Here is a 24,175-nt window from a genome sequence, read left to right as displayed (position 1 = left end):
GTAGTATGTCAGCAATCACAGCTCCTCTCATGTCACTACTGTCACGTGTAGTAAGTCAGCAATAACAGCTCCTCTCATGTCACTACTGTCACGTGTAGCATGTCAGCAATCACAGCTTCTCACATGTCACTACTGTCCCGTGTAGTATGTCAGCAATAATAGCTTCTTACATGTCACTGCTGTCACGTGTAGCATGTCAGCAATCACAGCTTCTCACATGTCACTGCTGTCACGTGTAGTATGTCAGCAATAGTCGCTTCTTACATGTCACTGCTGTCACGTGTAGTATGTCAGCAATCACAGCTTCTCACATGTCACTGCTGTCACGTGTAGCATGTCAGCAATCACAGCTTCTCTCATGTCACTGGTGTCACGTGTAGTTTGTCAGCAATAACAACTCCTCTCATGTCACTGGTGTAACGTGTAGTATGTCAGCAATAACAGCTTCTCACATGTCACTGCTGTCACGTGTAGCATGTCAGCAATCACAGCTCCTCTCAAGTCACTGCTGTCACGTGTAGTATGTCAGCAATAACAGCTCCTCTCATGTCACTACTGTCACGTGTAACATGTCAGCAATAACAGCTCCTCTCATGTCACTGGTGTCACGTGTAGTATGTCAGCAATAACAACTCCTCTCATGTCACTGGTGTCACGTGTAGTATGTCAGCAATAACAGCTTCTTACATGTCACTGCTGTCACGTGTAGCATGTCAGCAATCACAGCTCCTCTCAAGTCACTGCTGTCACGTGTGGTATGTCAGCAATAACAGCTCCTCTCATGTCACTGGTGTCACGTGTAGTATGTCAGCAATAACAACTCCTCTCATGTCACTGCTGTCACGTGTAGTATGTCAGCAATCACAGCTCCTCTCATGTCACTACTGTCACGTGTAACATGTCAGCAATAACAGCTCCTCTCATGTCACTGGTGTCACGTGTAGTATGTCAGCAATAACAACTCCTCTCATGTCACTGGTGTCACGTGTAGTATGTCAGCAATAACAGCTTCTTACATGTCACTGCTGTCACGTGTAGCATGTCAGCAATCACAGCTCCTCTCATGTCACTACTGTCACGTGTAGTATGTCAGCAATAACAGCTTCTTACATGTCACTACTGTCACGTGTAGTATGTCAGCAATCACAGCTCCTCTCATGTCACTACTGTCACGTGTAGTAAGTCAGCAATAACAGCTCCTCTCATGTCACTACTGTCACGTGTAGCATGTCAGCAATCACAGCTTCTCACATGTCACTACTGTCCCGTGTAGTATGTCAGCAATAATAGCTTCTTACATGTCACTGCTGTCACGTGTAGCATGTCAGCAATCACAGCTTCTCACATGTCACTGCTGTCACGTGTAGTATGTCAGCAATAATCGCTTCTTACATGTCACTGCTGTCACGTGTAGTATGTCAGCAATCACAGCTTCTCACATGTCACTGCTGTCACGTGTAGCATGTCAGCAATCACAGCTTCTCTCATGTCACTGGTGTCACGTGTAGTTTGTCAGCAATAACAACTCCTCTCATGTCACTGGTGTAACGTGTAGTATGTCAGCAATAACAGCTTCTCACATGTCACTGCTGTCACGTGTAGCATGTCAGCAATCACAGCTCCTCTCAAGTCACTGCTGTCACGTGTAGTATGTCAGCAATAACAGCTCCTCTCATGTCACTACTGTCACGTGTAACATGTCAGCAATAACAGCTCCTCTCATGTCACTGGTGTCACGTGTAGTATGTCAGCAATAACAACTCCTCTCATGTCACTGGTGTCACGTGTAGTATGTCAGCAATAACAGCTTCTTACATGTCATTGCTGTCACGTGTAGCATGTCAGCAATCACAGCTCCTCTCATGTCACTACTGTCACGTGTAGTATGTCAGCAATAACAGCTTCTTACATGTCACTACTGTCACATGTAGTATGTCAGCAATCACAGCTTCTCACATGTCACTACTGTCACGTGTAGTAAGTCAGCAATAACAGCTTCTCACATGTCACTGCTGTCACGTGTAGCATGTCAGCAATCACAGCTTCTCACATGTCACTGCTGTCACGTGTAGTATGTCAGCAATAATCGCTTCTTACATGTCACTGCTGTCACGTGTAGTATGTCATTTCGTGGCTGGAACCCTGCACAGAAATGGCTGCTGACATTGTATAACCCCATTTTCCTTCTGTGCAGGAAAGAACGATATATTTGGCGAGCCTCTCAATCTGTACGCACGGCCTGGAAAATCCAACGCAGATGTCCGAGCCCTGACCTACTGTGACCTACACAAGATTCACCGGGAGGAGCTCCTGGAAGTGCTGGACATGTACCCTGAATTCTCTGACTATTTCTGGTCCAGCTTGGAGATCACCTTCAACCTCCGAGATGTGAGTGCTGCTTATTAGTGTCCTGAGTGATCGTACTCAGCCGTCCGGGGCTCTCGCTGTAACTGGGGGAAGGGGGGAGATTTGGACCCCAGTATTAGCTTCCTATCTTTTGGATCAGGATAATGAATGAGTTATTTGTTGTAGTGTAAATAATTTTGGGACAGAGGTAACGAGCCTGGGGCAGACGTCCGTATTCTCTGCTCCCTTCTCCGGGGGTCGTCACCCATGTCCCTAATTCCTACATCACTTCTCATTGCTGCCTTTCAGACCAACATGATCCCTGGCTCTCCCAGCAGCAATGATTCCGACAGCGGATTTAACAAGCTAAGACGGCGCAAGATCTCCTTCCGCAGACGGACAGCGAAAGGTGAGTGTGCCGGCACATGCGGCTGCGGGGAACAGTTATCCATCGCTCCTCACTGGCAGAATGGAGGGAGAGCTCCACCCTGTACGGCAGACAGTTACCCGCGGGCGATAACACGGTCCTGTTACATATGAAGCCTTTTTACCAAGTGTCTCAGGATTGTGATAACAAATGAAAATCATTTACAAAGTATTATTCTCTGAACAAATCATGTTTTTAATCCTTAAAGTTTGATAACTATATATACATATATATTTTCCACCTTTTATTTTAACTTTTCAATTTTTATTTATTTTTATGTGTAAAAACTGAAAGCCCCAATCTGGGCGAGTCAGCGAGCCGGCACACAGTTGCGCATATCTTCGTGAGCTGGTCTCAGCGAGTTACCCCTCCAGGTGCGAGTTACCCCTCCTGCCGGTATTACAGGTGCAGCCGAGTGATAGTATTATTATTATTTTCTCAAATGAGGCAATAAAATAACTTTTAGCATCCAGATAAATAGCTCCCACAATATAATTTATGTGCAATTCCTTATTACTGCTCCGTACATTCTGCACGTCATCATACAGAATACAGGGCACAATGTTACTTTTCCTAATATTACCACCGCGCCGTATTCCTTCTGTCTGTGTTAATAATTCGTTTTAAGAGCTCCCTATGTGTCTTTATTGGTTTTTTAGCTTTGTTAAATACTGAGGGCCTGATTCAGAGCCGCTCGCTCCGACAAGGCGCTCGCTCTGAATCAGTGCTGGGCTTTTTTTTTTTTTGGGAGCGACCTCTCCGCCGCTCGCATAGCTGTGGGTGACCTCCCACTGCTATAGCGAGCGGCCATGATGATGGTCGCAATGGTCAAGACCATCGCGACCATCGGGTCAAGACCATCGCGACCATCGGGCTTGCGACCATCGGGCTTGCGACGAGACCCTTGTGGTAGGGTCTCGTTCATCGCAAGCCCCAGAGAGCTTTCGGCTCTAATAGAGCCGGAAGCTCTCCACTGACGTCACTTGCAGGCGTTCTCATGGGAACGCCTCCATTTGGGCAGCCACCCCCCCCCCCCGGCCTGCCCACCAAATGGAGCGAGCTGTCACTCAACATCGACAGCTCGCCCCCTTTGGTGCGAGACTCGGTGCGACGGAGTGCCTGTCGCTAGCCGGGTCTCGCGCATGTGCAAGACGGAGCCGGCTCCGTCGTGCACATGCGCTGTGGGCCACCATCGACCCGGTTGCGAGCACTCAGCGCTTGCGACCGGGTCTGAATCAGGCCCTGAGTATCTCCAGATATACTCCTAGGAGCCGCTAAGTAGGGTACATCTTCAGTTACTTTTTAATATTGTTGCGCCTGATTTAGATTTTTAGAATCTTTTGGTGAATCCATTGTCTGTACTGGTTTTATTAGGCCGCATATAGTTATCTCTGCCATGTGGCATCGTTGAGAAACATGAAAGAAATATAAGACGTAATCTACTTTTAAATGAGACGATAAGTAAAGATTTGGATAATTTGGAAATTAATCCTCTGGATATGGATCAGTTATTGTTTAAATTGGAATCTTTATTAAAAGCTGAAACCAGACATTGGCTGAGAGACAAAATAATACTCAGAGGATTAAGAATCATTAAATCCTGTTCCTTTAAAGACGATGAAGTCCTCACTCAAAAATGGAATAGTACAGTAACTGCTCATTGCTTAACGTGAGAATCAGATTTCTCTTTTATCTAGAGAAATTGGTTTAACTTCAAAAGATTTTAATAGCTTTTGTATATTTTCAGAGTTCAAGGAATTGGATCACATTTTGAATAAAAAGATGGAGGATTATGAACAATATCTAATTACTAATAAAAAGAACAAGGTATCTAGAGATCATAGGGACTATAGTCGAGGGGAACCTATAATAGAAGATTTAGGGATACATCTATACAATCTAGAACCCCCAAAACTAATGGATATTCTAAACATTACATTCAGAGAGACAAACAACCTCCTAATCAAATTAGGCAATTGTCTAATAAATATCATGTGAATGACAGGATCCCGAGAACACCACCAGCACTCAGAACCAATATCACTGATGAAACTATTAGAAAGGGAGCTAAACCTCGCAAGCGAGTCGATGGCGGGGCACTGCGCATGCAAGCCCCGTAGCGAGTGAGAAATTCACTCGCTCTGGGGCTCGCTACAAACGGGGCGGCTGTCGATGTTGATGTTGGTCGACAGCTCGCCCCGTTCTGTAGGCGGGGAGTGGGGTGGCTGGACAAACGGAGGCGTTCCTGAAGGAATGCCTGCCGTTTGTGGGCGGCCCTAGTGACATCACTCGTGATGTCAGTAGTGACCTTCCTGCTCTATTAGAGCAGGAAGCTCACTGGGGCTTGCAGGAACGAGACCCTACCACAAGGGTCTTGTCGTAAGACCATCGCGACCATCACCTGGCCACCCACAGCTTAGCGAGCGGCCTGGAGGCCGGGCACAAAAAAAAAAGGCCGTCCTGATTCCGAGCAAGCGCTCACAAAGAGAGTCCGGCTCTGAATCTGGGCCACAGTTCGAATACAAAAATAACACACACAGTCAATCTGATTTTTTAGAAAAGGATATGTACCCCCTATGGAAGAGCAGAAACAGGTACAGCATTCTAGATCAGGATTTGCCCCAAAAGAAAAGAACTAGATTCAGAGGAAATAGAGGAGGAAAGAGGAAATATATCCAAAAATGCAAGAAGAGTCTGAGAAATTTAGGGCTTTTCAATTTGACTTGCAGACACCTAACAGAGAGTGAAAAGGCTTTAATAACTGACGGGTTAAAATCTGCTCCAGCCCAAGAACCCAATTTATTTTAATTATTCATTGAACTTAATAGGTTCACAAGAGATTTGTGTAGAAAAGGTATTTCTCAATCAAAGCCCTGAAACAGAGGGTTAATACAGGTGATGCTATTGTCTTAGATACTTCGGATATAGAAACTGTTCAGATTTTAACGGATTTAGAAAATGAAAATAGCTCTTCTGTTGATACATTGCTTTTTGAGCTGTGTGACCCCCATGCACAACGGTTTAAAAATAAATCAGAATTCTATCCGACCCAATTTAAGAGCGGACCCCTTGAAGGATTCTATAATCTTACTCTGAATGATTTTAGAAAGATATGTACTTAATCAGATCTAAAGAAAAAAAGAGGGATAATTGACATCCCTGTGAAAGAAAATCTCTAAGAGATCTTAGTAAGGATGACCCCATTATCATTCGAGCTGCGGACAAAGGAGGTGGCACAGTGGTACTAAATAAAGTAGACTATTTAAAGGAGGCATATCGCCAAATAAATAACATCCATTTCTATGTGAATCTGGCTACAGATCCCACTACTATTTATTTGAAAGAACTTCGGGTTTTGCTAGATGAAACCTTTAATGGGGGGCGATATCCAAGAATGAATATTTATTTCTGTTTAATGCACATCCCATTAATCCCACCTATTATCACCTCATTAAGGTACACAAATCCTTAAATTCACCTCCTGGGTGTCCTATAATTTCTGGTGCCGGGTCCCTCACGTCTAATCTATCAGCATTTGTGGATTCTTTTCTTCAAGTCTACGTACTTTCATTAGCATCTCACATAAGAGACTCTACTCACATTTTGAATATTGTTAAAAATATAGTTTGGAAAGATGGCTATACATTTATGACTTGTGATGTTGAGTCTCTTTATTCCAATATTCCTCACAAACAGGGACTCCTAGTTTTCTAGAGTTTTCTTAAAATGCAACGAATCTCTAAGTACTAGGATACGTCAGTTTATCTTGGATTCTGTTGAATTTATATTGTCTCACAATTATTTCACTTTTGATGGTAAATTTTATCTACAGGTGATGGGTACCACTATGGGCACCAGGTTCGCTCCGAGTTTTGCCAATCTGTATATGGGGCGTCTTGAAGATCAATTGGTTTGGAGTGGCCCCTTGGAAGCAAACCTGGTGCTCTATGGGTGATACATTGATGATATCTTTTTATTTGGGATGGTGATGCACAATCAGCTTTTTTTAGACTATATTAACACTAATAATTTGGTTTAAAGTTCACTGGCACTGTTCACAGATCACATATTTCCTGCTTGGATATCGCCCTCTCTATTAGGGATAATACTATATTCACCTCTACTTATCAGGAAGAGGTTGATTGTAAGAGCTTCCTAAACTACCGAAGTTGTCACTATCTTCCTTAGTTAAGGATTAAGTTAACAATTTAAGATGCACCCTCTGAGTCATTTAGTATGCAAGGGTATCCTGTGAATATTCTGAAAACTGCTTTGGATGATCAAACTGCTATTGACTGAGACCCTATGGATTACAACACGGATGCTTAATATCCCAGTGTGAGGGGCTTTCTCCCTCCCCGTGATTTTGGCTGCACAAGTGTTGCTCCAACTAGATGCTGTCTAGTACACTACAGGTGTGTAGCCTGATTCCACCTAACGAGGAGCGTAATACACTGTGGACTTCCTCTATTGCTGCTAATTTCAGCTAGACGCCGTTCCAGCATTATCTTGTTGGATAAATTATTCTAGCATACGGAGATCCTAAAGCACTGAGGACCTCCCCTACCGCTGCCACTCTGTGACTGTGTCCAGGGACTGTCATCTGCGCTAGTGGTGAGCTGATTTCCTAATGGAGGTGGTTGAGATTTATGCCTGTTTCCACATTTTTTGTTGTTTTCTACTTCAGGATCCATAGGGGGTCCACAGGGCTGACCTTGGGGTATAGCTGGATCTGGATCCACGGGCACCACGCAGTTAAAGCTTTCACTGCTCCCAGGATGCACTTTGGTCCGTCCTCCTCTATACCTCACCCCCGAGCCACAGGCACCTCAGTTTTAGTTGGTGCTCGGCCGGAGTCGGGTCACCCTGTTGCAGTGGGGCTGCAGGAGCAGCCCCATAGCTTTATTTTTAAAGAGAAAAGTTTTTTTTTTTTTCACACTATCGTTTAGGACGTCCATGATGCGCTCCTATTCCCCGATGGTGCCGCGACACCAGTACAGATCTGGGGATCGCGGCGGGACCCCAGAGTCTGTACTAGCCGGGCTCTGGGGACTCCCTTGGCTGCTGCCGGATCGCCGGGGATCAGGTAAGCTGTGGGTCGCCGTTTGCGGCGGCCCGCGGATACTTTACATGCAGTCAGAAGCCTCCGGTCTCTGGGGACAGACCAGAGGTGCTAGCAGTGGCGGTGGGCTCCCCCCCTCTGAGGAACACCCCGCGTGACCGCTAGACCACCATGGTAGTAGGCTGGAAGCGGGACAAGCAACCCGGGGGTTAATTGCTAGCCAGGGGAGGCAGCCTTCCCTGTCTAGCAGCTCCTCAGCTCAGCGCGCCTTTCAGCACGCAGTCTGACGTTGCTGAGCTGCTCTTATCTCTCGGCCACTCCTCCTCTGAGGTCTCCGGCGGCCATCTTTACTGGCAGGCATCGCAGAACTCCCAGGCAGTATCAAGTGGACCGGTCCCCCTGTGTACCTCTCCCCTGCTAAAGGACAGTGTACACAGCGCTATAGCCCTCCCAGACACTGAATCTGGGCGGTTGATTGTAGCGGAAGGTGCAGTGAGTATAACTTTTCTGCATTGTATGTGACTATTGCTAGTGCTGCCTGTCTGTGACTTATTTCTACTTACTGTCAGCTTATAACTATCCCTTTCCTTCTCCTACGGCCCAGCAGGTGTGTGGGGGAAGGGCGTTTTTATGGTAACCTCACTTATATAAATCACGTATTTGTGAGGTCAGTCACATACAGTTGTGTGCTACACAGTACCATATCTGGGCTGTTTGTGTTGCATACTGGTGAGTGTGCGGGTGTTTACACCGTAATTCCTCTGGTGATACGTATTCATTGAGTATTTACTGTATCATGTCTGATGAGACTGAGCGCTCCGGGGTTCCTGTGTTGTTTTCCTGCAGACACTGTTCTGCAGGAGTGAATAGGGAGGACTTATCTCAGGATGGTCTGTGCGGGCGGTGCCAGCTGGTACCTGATCCCTCTAAACCCCCTATATCGTAGGACCCTCCTTGGGCGATGTTTTTCCAGGTGCTGGCGTCTATTGCGGACCGTTTATCGGTCCCAACAACGTTCCCTTCTCAATCGTTGCCCCAGCCGAACATCTCCCATTCCCCGGGTATTACCCAGTTTTTGCAGTCTCCCCCCGGATCCCGGACTGTGGGTCCCTATACGGGGCTGCCTGTGTATGTCCAGTCTCCCCCTGTGACGCAGCAGTCTGTGGTGCCTGTTCAGAGTTTTCCTCAGTCGGCTCCTCCGCCCTGGGTGGATGTTCTCTCCAGCTCGGTACTGAGTCTGGCGGCCTCATCTTCATGTTTCAGTTGATGTTGCAAAGTGATGTGCCACCAAGGGCGTCCTGTTGTGGGTTCACTGACTGTTCATTTTTCGGACTCGGACGTGTCGTCAGATGATGGAGAGATTCATGAGGACTCTGACTCTCATGCTGTGGGCCAGGAGGTAGAGACTAAGTCCTCCATTAATGTGCCGGCATCGGTTAGGGCGGTGCGGGCTATCCTCCATATAGAGGATGATGCGCCAGCTCCTAGGTCGAAGATTCCTAATTTTAAAAAGGCTAAGGTAACTTCGAATGTTTTTCCCCTGTCTGACCAATTGACGGATAATATGGCGGTGGCCGGGCAGTTGCCCAGTAAGAGATTCCAACCGCAGAAAAGGTTGGCTTCTAATTATCCTTTTACTGAAGCACATTGCAGGAAATGGGAAACCCCGCCGGCGGTGGATTCCCATGTCACCCGCTTAATTAAGAGCGCTACGTTGCCATTGCCGTCTATCTCTTCTCTGACGGATCCCACGGACAGGAAAGTGGAGACTTGTTTAAAGTCTATCTATTCCCTCTCTGGAGCTGTGGCCCATCCATCCATGGCCATCTCTAGGGTGGCTAATGTCATTGAGAGCTGGGCCAACGCGTTGGAAGATACCTTTCCGGACGATGCTCCGGATATCCAGAGGGCGTTGGTGGGACAAATGAGAGATGCGGCTTCATATATTGGAGAAGCGTCGTTAGATGCTAGCCTGCTGACCTCTAGGATGTCGGCTGCAGCTGTGTCAGCTCGTTGGTCCTTGTGGCTGCGGTCCTGGAGGGCGGACACGGATTCTAAAAAGGGCCTGGAGGCCTTACCTTTTAATAGGGAGTTGCTATTTTGTCCGGACTTGGACAAAATAGTGGATACTCTGGCTAAATCCAAGTCTGCCTTCCTCCCTTCGGCTTCAGCACCTACTAAAGTGAGAAGCTCTGCTTTTTGGTCCTTTCGGGTTCAGGGAAAGGCCAAAGGTCAGTCCTTTCCGAGGCAGTCGGCAACCAAGTCCGCCTCTAAACCCAAGAGGCAGGCATGGAGTGCCAGGCGCCCTGCTTCCAAACAGGAAGATAAACCTTCTGCCTGATGGGTCGGGCCTCCCTCTGGGGGACCCCAGAGTGGGAGGCCGACTTCTTCAATTTGCCCAGTGGTGACACAATACCACCACGGATACCTGGGTTCGAGAATTGGTCTCCCAGGGGTACTCGTGCAGTTTGTCTGCACGAATTCTTCTCAGGACAAAACCAAGGCTTTACAGATTCAGGAGGCTATAGAGTCCTTGCTGAAAGCAGGGGTCATTGTTCCCATTCCTCAATCACAATGAGGGATGGGGTTCTACTCTACTCTGTTTCTGGTGCAGAAACCCAATGGTTCTCATCGCCCTATCCTCAATTTGAAGTCTCTGAACAAATTCCTCAGAGTTCCCAAATTCAGGATGGAAACGTTACATTCCATCATTCTGGCGATGGAACATGGGGATTACATGGTGTTCCTGGATATCCAGGACGCCTACCTCCATGTTCCGATAGCACCTTCGCACCAGCGGTATCTGAGGTTCGCTATCCTTCAGCATCACTATCGGTTCCGGGCGCTACCCTTTGGCCTCTCCACGGCACCAAGGGTATTCACCAAGGAGATGGCAATCATGGCTGCACATCTTCGGAACAAGAACGTACGGCTACTGCCATACCTGGACGACCTCCTTTTGCCGGCAAGCTCTCTGCTTGTCTGCAAGCGCACGGGTGGTTGATACATTTGAGAAAGTCTTCCCTGATTCCATCACAGCGGATGGTTCATTTGGGACCCGTGCTAGATTCTCGTCAGCAAAGGATCTTCCTTACTCCTTAAAAGGTCTCCTCCCTACAGCTGCGGATACGCAGTTGCCGCCTGTCGGTCCATTCGGCAATGAGAGTTCTGGGGTCCATGGTGTCGGCATTCGACATGGTGGAATTTGCCCAGTTCCATTCACGGCCCCTGCAGGGGCTGATTCTATTTGAATGGAATGGGTTACCTCACCGGATCCGCTCTCAGATGCTGGTGTTGTCACCTGAGGTTCGGCAGTCTTTGGCCTGGTGGCTTCAGACAGCTCATCTGGTCGAGGGGCACGCCTTTTGGATCCCAGACTGGGTCCTGCTCACAACAGATGCCAGTCTCCGGGGTTGGGGGGCAGTGACAGGCTTGTTGTCACTTCAGGGACGTTGAACGGCGGAGGAAGCACTTCTCCCCATCAATATTCTGGAACTGCGGGCAGTGTACAGGGCCCTGCAGTCATCCGGCACCACTATTCAAGGAAGGCCAGTTCAAGTTCAGTCCGACAACGCCACCACGGCGTTGGCGTACATCAACCACCAGGGAGGAACTCGCAGTCAGGCTGCGATGTTGGAGGTGTCTCGAATCGTTGCTTGGGCGGAGTGCCACATTCCAGTGATCTCAGCGGTCTTCATCCCCGGTGTCCTCAGTTGGGAGGCGGACTTCCTCAGCCGTCACGTGCAGAGGTGTTTCAGCTACTCATGGACAGATGGGGGCTGCCGGAGCTGGACTTCATGGCCTCCTGTCACAATCACAAGTTGCCCGTGTACGGGTCAAGGACAAGAGACGCAGGCGCATGTCTGGTAGATGCGCTGTTGGTGAAATGGACGTATCACCTGGCTTATCTGTTTCCTCCGATATCCCTGCTATCTCGGGTCTTGCGGAAATTCAAGCAGGATGGCGGCACACTCGTGCTTGTGGCTCCAGCGTGGCCCAGACATCCTTGGTACTCCAATCTGAGGAGCCTCTCCATCGATGCTCCGTACCTTCTTCCTCAGCGTCGGGACCTACTGTCTCAGGGGCCCTACCTTTACCAAGATCTGGGTCAGCTGTCTTTGACAGCGTGGCTCTTGAGACAGCCATCTTAAAGTCTCGGGGCTTCTCGGGTTCGTTTATTAGTACCATGCTCAGGACCCGCAAGCCTGCTTCCGCACGAAATTACCACAGGGTGTGGCGCACTTACTTTCAGTGGTGCGAGTACAGAAACGATGATCCTCAGGTGTTCCGAGTTTCTAGGATCTTGGAATTTTTTCAATCAGGTTTGGACCTAGGCTTACGCCTTGCCTCCCTGAAGGTGCATGTGTCCGTGCTGTCCGTGTGGTTCCAGCGAAGGAACGCTACATTGCCAGATGTTCACACTTTTTTCCAAGGTGTTCTCCGAATCCAGCCGCCCTTCGTGCCTCCTGTGGCTCCTTGGGACTTGGCGGTGGTTCTTCGGGTCCTGCAGGGTCCTCCTTTTGAGCCCCTTGAGTCGGTTGACCTCAAGTGGTTAATACTTAAGACTGTTTTTCTCCTGGCGATTGCTTCAGCCAGGAGGGTGTCAGAGTTGGGGGTGCTCTCCTGTCGTCCCCCTTCTTGATTTTTCACCAGGACAGAGCAGTGCTTCGCACTCGTCCTGAGTTTTTGCCTAAAGTGGTCTCTAAGTTCTACATCAATCAGGAACTTGTGGTGCCAGCTTTTCAGTCTCCTGATCTTACAGCTGGTGAGGCTTCGTTGGACGTTGTCCGTGCTCTCAGACTTTATGTTGACAGGACTGCTTCTGTTAGAAGGTCCGATTCTTTGTTTGTCCTCTTTGTTTGTTGGCAGGCCAACCCCTCTTATGAAAACTAAACTATTGCCCGTTGGCTTTGTTCTGTTATTCGTGAGGCTTATATACAGGAAGGTTTACCTGTTCCGGCCTCTGTTAAGGCTCATTCCACTCGGTCTGTGGGTCCTTCTTGGGCTGCTAGAAGTGGTGCCTCCGCTGTTCAGCTGTGCAAGGCAGCCACGGTCTTCCATTCAGAAGTTTTTGAGGTTTTATGTGTTTGACACCTTTGCCTCTCAGGATGCATCCTTCGGGCGCCGGGTACTCCTTTCTGCACAGGAGCGTCCCCACCCTTAGTTGAACTGCTTTGGGACATCCCCAAGGTCAACCCTGTGGACCCCCTATGGACCCTGAAGTAGAAAACAAGAGATATGATAAGAACTTACCTTTGTTATCTCTGTTTCTACAAAGTCCATAGGGTCCACAGTGTGCCCGCCCTGACGCACCTTGCTTCAAATGGGCTGTGTGGCTGGTTACCGATTTTTCCGTCTCCCATTTCTGTGAGTATGGTTTCTTGTGTGTTCCAGTCTTCCTTCTCTCTGTTTAGTCTCCTCCTCCGGCCTTGGCTGCTTACCAACTGAGGTGCCTGTGGCCGGGGGCGGGGTATAGAGGAGGACGGACCCAAGTGCATCCTGGGAGCAGTGAAAGCTTTAACTGCGTGGTGCCCGTGGATCCAGATCCAGCTATACCCCAAGGTCAACCCTGTGGACCCTATGGACTTCGTAGAAACAGAGATAACAAAGGTAAGTTCTTACCATATCTCTTGTTTTCAAGTGACTACTACGATTGGATTTCTCTTCAGTGATCATCGCACTGTGGTCCTCGTAGCTGAGCTATATAAGCAGAATAATATTTTGTTATTGGAATTTCTGATTAACTAAACGTTTATAGGCATGAAATATTTCTATATACAGTATGTATGTATATGCTTGTATAAATGTTATGTGTTATTTAGAATACAAATGTTGAACTAAATTTATTAAATAATTCATTTTAAGTGCTCCCTATGTGCCTTTATTTTTTTTTTAGTTTTGTTCAATACTGAGTATTTCTTTGGTTATTTTTTAATATAGTTGCGCTTGATTTAGATTTTTAGAATCTTTTGGTGAATCCACAGTATTACAGGTGCAGCCGAGTGATAGTATTATTATTATTTTGTCAAATGAGGCAATAAAATAACTTTTAGCATCCAGATTAATAGCTCCCACAATATAATTTATGTGCAATTCCTTATTACTGCTCCGTACATTCTGCACGCCATCATACTGAATTACAGGGTACAATAATACTTTTCCTAAAATTACCACCGCGCCGGATCCCTTCTGTCTGTGCTGGTCCCGCGGGAAGTCTCTCATCCTCCTAATCTCTATCACAGATGCAGAGAATGCTGGGGAGGCCCCGAAAGGTCAGAGGTCAAACCGGCTGACCCGGAACAATCTGCTGGAGGAGAAGGGGTGGGGGGGGCACAGCAGCGCCCCCTCGAGTTCATCATCCAGTGACGATGATCAGCCGGTGACCGTGTCAAACACCGTTGAGCTTTCTCCAACGCAAGCTACGTGCAGTAGCGTCATGGCGCCAAACGTGGGAGAGGCAGACGGTGATCAGAGCGCTGGGGATGTGTGCAATCACCTGTCAGGTAAGCGGGAGAATCCACATTCTCCTTATGTACATGGAGCACATATAGGGGCCGTCACCTGTGATATAGGGGTCATGTGCTGAGAGCCCCCCGACACGTTCTCCTTATGTACATGGAGCACATATAGGGGCCGTCACCTGTGATATAGGGGTCATGTGCTGAGATCCCCCCGACACGTTCTCCTTATGTACATGGAGCACATATAGGGGCCGTCACCTGTGATATAGGGGTCATGTGCTGAGATCCCCCCGACACGTTCTCCTTATGTACATGGAGCACATATAGGGGCCGTCACCTGTGATATAGGGGTCATGTGCTGAGATCCCCCCGACACGTTCTCCTTATGTACATGGAGCACATATAGGGGCCGTCACCTGTGATATAGGGGTCATGTGCTGAGAGCCCCCCCGACACGTTCTCCTTATGTACATGGAGCACATATAGGGGCCGTCACCTGTGATATAGGGGTCATGTGCTGAGAGCCCCCCGACACATTCTCCTTATGTATATGGACCACATATAGGGGCTGTCACCTGTGATATAGGGGTCATGTGCTGAGAGCCCCCCCGACACGTTCTCCTTATGTACATGGACCACATATAGGGGCCGTCACCTGTGATATAGGGGTCATGTGCTGAGAGCCCCCCCGACACGTTCTCCTTATGTACATGGAGCACATATAGGGGCCGTCACCTGTGATATAGGGGTCATGTGCTGAGATCCCCCCGACACGTTCTCCTTATGTACATGGACCACATATAGGGGCCGTCACCTGTGATATAGGGGTCATGTGCTGAGAGCCCCCCGACACGTTCTCCTTATGTACATAGAGCACATATAGGGCCGTCACCTGTGATATAGGGGTCATGTGCTGAGAGCCCCCCGACACGTTCTCCTTATGTACATGGAGCACATATAGGGGCCGTCACCTGTGATATAGGGGTCATGTGCTGAGAGCCCCCCGACACGTTCTCCTTATGTACATGGAGCACATATAGGGGCCGTCACCTGTGATATAGGGGTCATGTGCTGAGAGCCCCCCGACATGTTCTCCTTATGTACATGGAGCACATATAGGGGCCGTCACCTGTGATATAGGGGTCATGTGCTGAGAGCCCCCCGACACGTTCTCCTTATGTACATAGAGCACATATAGGGGCCGTCACCTGTGATATAGGGGTCATGTGCTGAGAGACCCCCGACACGTTCTCCTTATGTACATAGAGCACATATAGGGGCCGTCACCTGTGATATAGGGGTCATGTGCTGAGAGCCCCCCGACACGTTCTCCTTATGTACATGGACCACATATAGGGGCCGTCACCTGTGATATAGGGGTCATGTGCTGAGAGCCCCCTGACACGTTCTCCTTATGTCCATGGACCACATATAGGGGCCGTCACCTGTGATATAGGGGTCATGTGCTGAGAGCCCCCCGACACGTTCTCCTTATGTACTTGGAGCACATATAGGGGCCGTCACCTGTGATATAGGGGTCATGTGCTGAGAGACCCCCGACACCTTCTCCTTATGTACATGGAGCACATATAGGGGCCGTCACCTGTGTTATAGGGGTCATGTGCTGAGAGCCCCCCCGACACATTCTCCTTATGTACATGGACCACATATAGGGGCCGTCACCTGTGATATAGGGGTCATGTGCTGAGAGACCCCCGACACATTCTCCTTATGTACATGGAGCACATATAGGGGCCGTCACCTGTGATATAGGGGTCATGTGCTGAGATCCCCCCGACACGTTCTCCTTATGTACATAGAGCACATATAGGGGCCGTCACCTGTGATATAGGGGTCATGTGCTGAGAGCCCACCGACACGTTCTCCTTATGTACATGGAGCACATATAGGGGCCGTCACCTGTGATATAGGGGTCATGTGCTGAGAGCCCCCCGACACGTTCTCCTTATGTACATAGAGCACATATAGGGGCCGTCACCTGTGATATAGGGGTCATGTGCTGAGAGCCCCCCGGCACGTTCTCCTTATGTACATGGAGCACATATAGGGGCCGTCACCTGTGATATAGGGGTCATGTGCTGAGAGCCCCCCGACACGTTCTCCTTATGTACATAGAGCACATATAGGGGCCGTCACCTGTGATATAGGGGTCATGTGCTGAGAGCCCCCCGACACGTTCTCCTTATGTACATGGAGCACATATAGGGGCCGTCACCTGTGATATAGGGGTCATGTGCTGAGAGCCCCCCCGACACGTTCTCCTTATGTACATGGAGCACATATAGGGGCCGTCACCTGTGATATAGGGGTCATGTGTATTGGTTATGGCGTCTTTTTATTGGTCAGCAATAAGCGCAGACTGTGGCCAATTATTATTATTATTATTATTAAAGATTTCTCCCTCCTAAACCTACAGACTGCCATCCTCATAGACCTCAGTGTGCCTTCCCCTAACCCCGGCCTGCGCCTTCCCCTAACCCCGGCCTGCGCCTTCCCCTAACCCCGGCCTGCGCCTTCCCCTAACCCCGGCGTGTCTCTTCCCCTAACCCCGGCCTGTCTCTTCCCCTAACCCCGGCCTGTCTCTTCCCCTAACCCCGGCCTGTCTCTTCCCCTAACCCCGGCCTGTCTCTTCCCCTAACCCCGGCCTGTCTCTTCCCCTAACCCCGGCCTGCGCCTTCCCCTAACCCCGGCCTGCGCCTTCCCCTAACCCCTGCCTGCTCCTTCCCCTAACCCCGGCCTGCGCCTTCCCCTAACCCCGGCCTGCGCCTTCCCCTAACCCCGGCCTGCGCCTTCCCCTAACCCCGGCCTGCTACTTCCCCTAAGCCCGGCCTGCGCTTTCCCCTAACCCCGGCCTGCGCTTTCCCCTAACCCCTGCCTGCTCCTTCCCCTAACCCCGGCCTGCGCCTTCCCCTAACCCCGGCCTGCGCCTTCCCCTAACCTCGGCCTGTCTCTTCCCCTAACCCCGGCCTGCCTCTTCCCCTAACCCCGGCCTGCGCCTTCCCCTAACCCCTGCCTGCGCTTTCCCCTAACCCCTGCCTGCTACTTCCCCTAACCCTGGCCTGCGCCTTCCCCTAACCCCTTCCTTCGCCATCCCCTAACCCCGTCCTGCGCCTTCCCCTAACCCCGGCCTGGGCCTTCCCCTAACCCCGGCCTGCCTCTTCCCCTAACCCCGGCCTGCCTCTTCCCCTAACCCCGGCCTGCCTCTTCCCCTAACCCCGGCCTGTCTCTTCTCCTAACCCCGGCCTGTCTCTTCCTTTAACCCCGGCCTGTCTCTTCCCCTAACCCCGGCCTGTCTCTGCCCCTAACCCCGGCCTGTCTCTTCCCCTAACCCCGGCCTGTCTCTTCCCCTAACCCCGGCCAGCTAGTGAGCCTTACTGTACATGTTATTTATTTGTCCTTTTCCTAGGAGCTTTTTCTGGGGTCTCTAACATCTTTAGCTTTTGGGGAGACAGAAATGGACGTCAGTACCAGGAGCTGCCACGTTGCACCATCCCTACCCACACCACGCTCACTGCTCCGGTGCCTTCAATTAGTCGGCGGCAAAAATGTGAATTGGGGAACAGGCTGGATAAACTGCAGAAACAACTCAACAGGTTCCTGAGTATCTCTGTAATATTCTACTCCCCATATCTATATACCCCTCCTTACCACATTATATAACTACTCCCCATATATATATACCCCTCCTCATCCCATTATATAACACTCCCCATATCTATATCCCCTCATCACCCCATTATATAACTACTTCCCATATCTATATACCCCTCCTCACCCCATTATATAACTGCTCCTCATATCTATATACCCCTCCTCACCCCATTATATAACTACCCCCCATATCTATATACCCCTCCTTACCCCATTATATAACTACTCCCCATATCTATATACCCCTCCTCATCCCATTATATAACACTCCCCATATCTATATCCCCTCATCACCCCATTATATAACTACTTCCCATATCTATATACCCCTCCTCACCCCATTATATAACTGCTCCTCATATCTATATACCCCTCCTCACCCCATTATATAACTACCGCCCATATCTATATACCCCTCCTCACCCATTATATAACTACTCCCCATATCTATATACCCCTCCTCACCCCATTATATAACTACTCCCCATATCTATATACCCCTCCTCATCCTATTATATAACTACTCCCCATATCTATATACCCCTCCTCATCCCATTATATAACTGCTCCCCATATCTATATACCTCTCCTCACCCCATTATATAACCACTCCCCATATCTATATACTCCTCCTCACCCCATTATATAACTACACCCCATATCTATATACCTCTCCTCACCCCATTATATAACTACACCCCATATCTATATACCCACCTCACCCATTATATAACTGCTCCCCATATCTATATACCCCTCCTCATCCCATTATATAACTACTCCCCATATCTATATACCTCTCCTCACCCCATTATATAACCACTCCCCATATCTATATACCCCTCCTCACCCCATTATATAACTGCTCCCCATATCTATATACCCTTCCTCACCCCATTATATAACTGCTCCCCATATCTATATACCCCTCCTCATCCCATTATATAACTACTCCCCATATCTATATATCCCTCCTCACCCTATTATATAACCGCTCCCCATATCTATATACCCCTCCTCACCCCATTATATAACCGCTCCCCATATCTATAGACCCCTCCACACCCCATTATATAACTACTCTCCATATCTATATACCCCTCCTCACCCCATTATATAACTACTCCCCATATCTATATACCCCTCCTCACCCCATTATATAACTTCTCCCCATATCTATATACCCCTCCTCACCATTATATAACTACCCCCCATATCTATATACCCCTCCTCACGCCATTATATAACTACTCCCCATATCTATATACCCCTCCTCACCCCATTATATAACTACTCCCCATATCTATATACCCCTCCTCACCCCATTATATAACTACTCCCCATATCTATATACCCCTCCTCACCATTATATAACTACCCCCCATATCTATATACCCCTCCTCACCCCATTATATAACTACTCCCCATATCTATATACCTCTCCTCAACCCATTATATGACTACTCCCCATATCTATATAGCCCTCCTCACCCCATTATATAACTACTCCCCATATCTATATACCCGTCCTCATCCCATTATATAACACTCCCCATATCTATATCCCCTCATCACCCCATTATATAACTACTCCCCATATCTATACACCCCTCCTCACCCCATTATATAACTACTCCCCATATCTATATACCCCTCCTCACCCCATTATATAACTACTCCCCATATCTATATACCCCTCCTCACCCCATTATATAACTACTCCCCATATCTATATACCCCTCCTCACCCCATTATATAACTACTCCCCATATCTATATACCCCTCCTCACCCCATTATATAACTACTCCCCATATCTATATACCTCTCCTCACCCCATTATATAACTACTCCCCATATCTATATACCCCTCCTCACCCCATTATATAACTGCTCCCCATATCTATATACCCCTCCTCACCCCATTATATAACTACTCCCTATATATATATATATATATATATATATATATATACTCCTCCTCACCCCATTATATAACTACTCCCCATATCTATATACCCCTCCTCGCCCCATTATATAACTACTCCCCATATCTATATACCACTCCTAACCCCATTATATAACTACTGCCCATATCTATATACCCCTCCTCATCCCATTATATAACCACTCCTCATATCTATATACCCCTCCTCATCCCATTATATAACTACTCCCCATATCTATATAGCCCTCCTCACCCCATTATATAACTACTCCCCATATCTATATACCCCTCCTTACCCATTATATAACTACCCCCCATATCTATATACCCCTCCTCACCCCATTATATAACTACTCCCCATATCTATATACCCCTCCTCACCCCATTATATAACTACTCCCCATATCTATATACCCCTCCTCACCCCATTATATAACTACTCCCCATATCTATATACCCCTCCTCACCCCATTATATAACTACTCCCCATATCTATATACCCCTCCTCATCCTATTATATAACTACTCCCCATATCTATATACCCCTCCTCACCCTTTATATAACTGCTCCCCATATCTATATACCCCTCCTCACCCCATTATATAACTACTCCCCATATCTATATACCCCTCCTCACCCCATTATATAACTACTCCCCATATCTATATACCTCTCCTCACCCCATTATATAACTACTCCCCATATCTATATACCCCTCCTCACCCCATTATATAACTGCTCCCCATATCTATATACCCCTCCTCACCCCATTATATAACTACTCCCTATATATATATATATATATATATATATATATACTCCTCCTCACCCCATTATATAACTACTCCCCATATCTATATACCCCTCCTCGCCCCATTATATAACTACTCCCCATATCTATATACCACTCCTAACCCCATTATATAACTACTGCCCATATCTATATACCCCTCCTCATCCCATTATATAACCACTCCTCATATCTATATACCCCTCCTCATCCCATTATATAACTACTCCCCATATCTATATAGCCCTCCTCACCCCATTATATAACTACTCCCCATATCTATATACCCCTCCTTACCCATTATATAACTACCCCCCATATCTATATACCCCTCCTCACCCCATTATATAACTACTCCCCATATCTATATACCCCTCCTCACCCCATTATATAACTACTCCCCATATCTATATACCCCTCCTCACCCCATTATATAACTACTCCCCATATCTATATACCCCTCCTCACCCCATTATATAACTACTCCCCATATCTATATACCCCTCCTCATCCTATTATATAACTACTCCCCATATCTATATACCCCTCCTCACCCTTTATATAACTGCTCCCCATATCTATATACCCCTCCTCACCCCATTATATAACTACTCCCCATATCTATATACCCCTCCTCACCCCATTATATAACTACTCCCCATATCTATATACCCCTCCTCACCCCATTATATAACTACTCCCATATCTATACACCCCTCCTCACCCCATTATATAACTGCTCCCCATATCTATATACCCCTCCTTACCCCATTATGTAACTACTTCTCTCATTCTCATCCCATCTCCTCAGGTTGGAAAGCCGCATGGTGACAGATATAAACACCATTATGCAACTACTACAGAAGCAGATGGCGTTGGTGCCCCCCGCGTACAGTACTGTCTCCACCCCCCCGCACAGTTTCCCCCCATGTGGAGAGCAGACAATGGCATCATCTTCTCAGGTAATCTCCGCCGCGTCACCAACACAATGCCAGCACCCCCCCCGTACTCCATAATACAGAGTAATACTCCCCCCGTACTCCATAACACAGAGTAACACCCCCCCGTACTCCATAACACAGAGTAACACACCCCTCCGTACTCCATAACACAGAGTAACACACACCCCCCTTACTCCATAACACAAAGTAACACACCCTGTACTCCATAACACAGAGTAACACACACCCCCCGTACTCCATAGCACAGAGTAACACACACCCCCGTACTCCATAACACAGAGTAACACACCCCTCCGTACTCCATAACACAGAGTAACACACCCGTACTCCATAACACAGAGTAACACACACCCCCGTACTCCATAACACAGAGTAACACACCCCTCCGTACTCCATAACACAGTAACACACCTCGTACTCCATAACACAGAGTAACACACACCCCCGTACTCCATAACACAGAGTAACACACACCCCCGTACTCCATAACACAGTAACACACCTCGTACTCCATAACACAGAGTAACACACCCCTCCGTACTCCATAATACAGAGTAATACTCCCCCCGTACTCCATAACACAGAGTAACACCCCCCCGTACTCCATAACACAGAGTAACACACCCCGTACTCCATAACACAGAGTAACACACCCCTCCGTACTCCATAACACAGAGTAACACAGACCCCCCGTACTCCATAACACAGAGTAACACACCCCTCCATACTCCATAACACAGAGTAACACACCCCCCCCGTACTCCATAACACAGAGTAACACACCCCCCGTACTCCATAACACAGAGTAACACACCCCTCCGTACTCCATAACACAGAGTAACACACCCCCCGTACTCCATAACACAGAGTAACACACCCCCCGTACTCCATAACACAGAGTAGCACACCCCCCGTACTCCATAACACAGAGTAACACACCCCCCCGTACTCCATAACACAGAGTAGCACACCCCCCGTACTCCATAACACAGAGTAACACACCCCCCGTACTCCATAACACAGAGTAACACACACACCCCGTACTCCATAGCACAGAATAACACACCCCTCCGTACTCCATAACACAGAGTAACACACCCGTACTCCATAACACAGAGTAACACACACCCCCGTACTCCATAACACAGAGTAACACACCCCTCCGTACTCCATAACACAGAGTAACACACCCGTACTCCATAACACAGAGTAACACACCCCGTACTCCATAACACAGTAACACACCTCGTACTCCATAACACAGAGTAACACACCCCTCCGTACTCCATAACACAGTAACACACCTCGTACTCCATAACACAGAGTAACACCCCCCCGTACACCATAACACAGAGTAACACACCCCGTACTCCATAACACAGAGTAACACACCCCCCGTACTCCATAACACAGAGTAACACAACCCCCGTACTCCATAACACAGAGTAACACTCCCCTCCGTACTCCATAACACAGAGTAACACACACCCCCCGTACTCCATAACACAGAGTAACACACCCCCCGTACTCCATAAGACAGAGTAACACACCCCCCGTACTCCATAACTAGCTACGCGACCCCCGGCATTTACCTATCCTCCCCAGATTTGTCACCATCCATGCTGGTCCGTGTCACTGAATGTCTCTCTGCCATTTCATCTTGGATGTCATCTCGCCACCTCAAACTTAATATATCCAAAACAGAGTTAATTATATTTCCACCGGCCAATAGCAGTTACCAACCTGATATCTCTATTACTGTTGACAACTCGACAATCTACCCCACCCCACAAGCTCGCTGCCTAGGTGTCATCCTTTACTCTGAACTGTCCTTTGTTCCCCACATTCAATCTGTCTCTAAATCCTGTTACATACATCTAAGAAACATAGTAAAAATTAGATCATATCTTACGCAAGACACTGCAAAAACTCTTATACACGCACTCATAATTTCCCACATTGACTATTGCAATAGTCTCCTTATTGGTCTTCCCAAAAACAGGCTCTCCCCACTACAATCCATTTTGAATGCAGCTGCGAGGTTGATCTTTCTCACCAAACGTTCAGTGTCTGCTGATCCACTCTGTCAGTCCCTCCATTGGCTGCCGGTCTTCCACCGTATTCAATTTAAAATACTTACACTCACACATAAAGCTATTAACCAAACCACACCAACATACATCTCTTCATTTATCTCATAATATCTTCCAACCCGACATCTCCGCTCTACACAAGATCTGCGTCTCTCATCCCCGCGCATTACTTGTTCCCATGCACGGTTACAGGACTTTTTTCAGGCTGCACCCACCCTGTGGAATACCCTCCCATACACAATAAGACTTTCCACTAGTTTCCAAACATTCAAGCGTTCTCTGAAAACTCACCTCTTTAGACAGCTTATCAGATTCCAGGACCGCCCACCTAACCTTTTATAGCTCCCTATCTAACTCTCTTCTTATAGTAAACACATATCACATCTTCTCTTTCTTCAATGTAACATCCTCCTAA

The 24,175-nt window shown here is 48.0% G+C and overlaps 1 protein-coding gene across 1 annotated transcript in view; it reads left to right on the top strand.

Moving 5' to 3' along the window:
• Positions 1–24,175, top strand: part of KCNH2 (potassium voltage-gated channel subfamily H member 2) — a 192,364-nt gene that overhangs the window by 150,861 nt on the left and 17,328 nt on the right. The window contains exons 6-10 of the mRNA XM_088462931.1: positions 2,195–2,388; positions 2,656–2,755; positions 14,078–14,338; positions 17,724–17,910; positions 21,517–21,667. Coding sequence (XP_088319057.1) covers positions 2,195–2,388; positions 2,656–2,755; positions 14,078–14,338; positions 17,724–17,910; positions 21,517–21,667 — 893 coding nt within the window. The remainder of the gene's footprint in view (positions 1–2,194; positions 2,389–2,655; positions 2,756–14,077; positions 14,339–17,723; positions 17,911–21,516; positions 21,668–24,175) is intronic.

The sequence above is a fragment of the Taudactylus pleione genome, unplaced genomic scaffold, assembly GCF_031769625.1.
Source record: "Taudactylus pleione unplaced genomic scaffold, aTauple2 ptg001289l, whole genome shotgun sequence".
In the NCBI taxonomy this organism is placed as follows: Eukaryota; Metazoa; Chordata; class Amphibia; order Anura; family Myobatrachidae; genus Taudactylus; species Taudactylus pleione.
This window is presented reverse-complemented; position numbering and strand designations above follow the sequence as displayed.